General features: G+C 46.9%; 1 protein-coding gene across 5 annotated transcripts in view; it reads left to right on the top strand.

Annotated features, from left to right (window-relative positions):
* Positions 1 to 1,594, top strand: part of SLC1A3 (solute carrier family 1 (glial high affinity glutamate transporter), member 3) — an 88,944-nt gene that overhangs the window by 79,351 nt on the left and 7,999 nt on the right. For 4 of the 5 annotated variants that reach the window (XM_012002364.1, XM_012002365.1, XM_012002361.1 and 1 more), the window contains one exon: positions 62 to 196. The exons of the other annotated variant lie outside the window; for it this stretch is intronic. In XM_012002364.1, the coding sequence (XP_011857754.1) occupies positions 62 to 196 (135 nt within the window). The remainder of the gene's footprint in view (positions 1 to 61; positions 197 to 1,594) is intronic. 5 annotated transcript variants of the gene reach the window in all.

Here is a 1,594-nt window from a genome sequence, read left to right as displayed (position 1 = left end):
TATATGCTCTACCTGGGGAGCTTTGTAAAAGTGTTTTCTGTTCTGGTACTTCTGTTAACAGCATCACGGCCACGGCTGCCAGTATTGGGGCAGCTGGAATTCCTCAGGCAGGCCTGGTCACCATGGTCATTGTGCTGACATCTGTCGGCCTGCCCACTGACGACATCACACTCATCATCGCAGTGGACTGGTTCCTGTGAGTATGCTTGGCCTGCATTCTGACTCACTGTCACAGGGCCCACCTCTGTCACTCCAGGGCACCAGGCAGCCTGGCACAGCTAAAGAAAGAACTCTGAGGAGAGGGGCCACTCGGCCCATAGTTAAATTGTCCTCATTGTCTGACCCCTGGTCCTTATCTGGAGACCGAGCCCCAGCCGACATGTGCACTCACTCCCCTATCAGCCTGAGGGGCACATCTGGCTGCCACAGATCTCACTCCATAAAGCCATTCAGGAATTGGGAAACCCGCTGTCTGCAAAGGCAACATAAATCAGCAAGGCTGTTTCTGAGTTGCACAACACAATGCCACAGCAGCTGGAACAAAGCTGCAGGCCCCACATGCCAGCTCAGGCCCTCCTCTGTGTGCTTCCCAATCCGGTGGGAATGATTTTCCCATCCTAGCCCAACAGGGTGAGGCTGAGCCATGCCGACACTGGGAAGAGACCCAGTCTCATTAAGTGGAATTGAGTTTTGGATCTGGGAAAAGTTCCAAGAAATGTACCCTCCACACTCTCAAACTCTAACCTCTACAGGCCCATCCCTGTGCCCCCTTTCCTTGCTCTTCCAACTGGCATTCTCTGTGCCTTTTCTCTTGAAAGTTTACTTCCACTTTTGAAAATCTTTCCCCAGGATGCCCAAAGCAAATGCCTAGAACACAGTAGGTGCTGGAGTTAGCACAACGTGTGTTCACTGGAACTGAGACCATGAAAAGAGCTTGACAGTGTGTGTGAAGCCCCAGAACGGGCAGAGAGGATTCACTTACGGGGACCTGTGTTTGTGTCCTGACCTTGTGTGAGACCGGGCAGATTACCCAACCACCCTAGGTTCTACCTCTGTAAAATGAGGGTGCCTGTGTCTGCTACCTTCGAGGGGTACTGTAGGCTTCAGTGCAATGATGCCTAGAAAGTATGCAGCCTACTGTCTGGCCCACAGTCAGCATCGGTTAACATGAGCACTCTCGTATAAAGCTACAGTTCTCCACAGTCTTTGATCTTTACACTTCAAAGTTATTGAGCACTGAAATAGCATTTCATCTATATGGGTTGTATCTATTCATATTTATCATATCAGACAAACATAAATTTCCATTTGTTAATTTAGAACACGTTTTATTTAAAGGTGACAATAATAAATTCATAAAATGAATAAATAAAATGAATTTATCATCCTTAAAAAGGTTACATATACTAACGTAAATAGCATTTTTTTGTAAAAAAATAAACATTTTTGAGCCCAAAATTTATTTTATTTGTTTATTTACTTGTTTTGAGATGAAGTTCCATTCTTGTTGCCCAGGCTGGAGTGCAATGGCACAGTCTTGACTCACTGCAACCTCCGCCTCCTGGGTTCAAGTGATTCTCCTGCCTCAGCCTCC

The sequence above is a fragment of the Mandrillus leucophaeus genome, unplaced genomic scaffold, assembly GCF_000951045.1.
Source record: "Mandrillus leucophaeus isolate KB7577 unplaced genomic scaffold, Mleu.le_1.0 Scaffold684, whole genome shotgun sequence".
NCBI lineage: Eukaryota > Metazoa > Chordata > Mammalia > Primates > Cercopithecidae > Mandrillus > Mandrillus leucophaeus.
The sequence above is the reverse complement of the archived record's forward strand: the minus strand, read 5'-3'. Positions and strand labels throughout refer to the sequence as shown.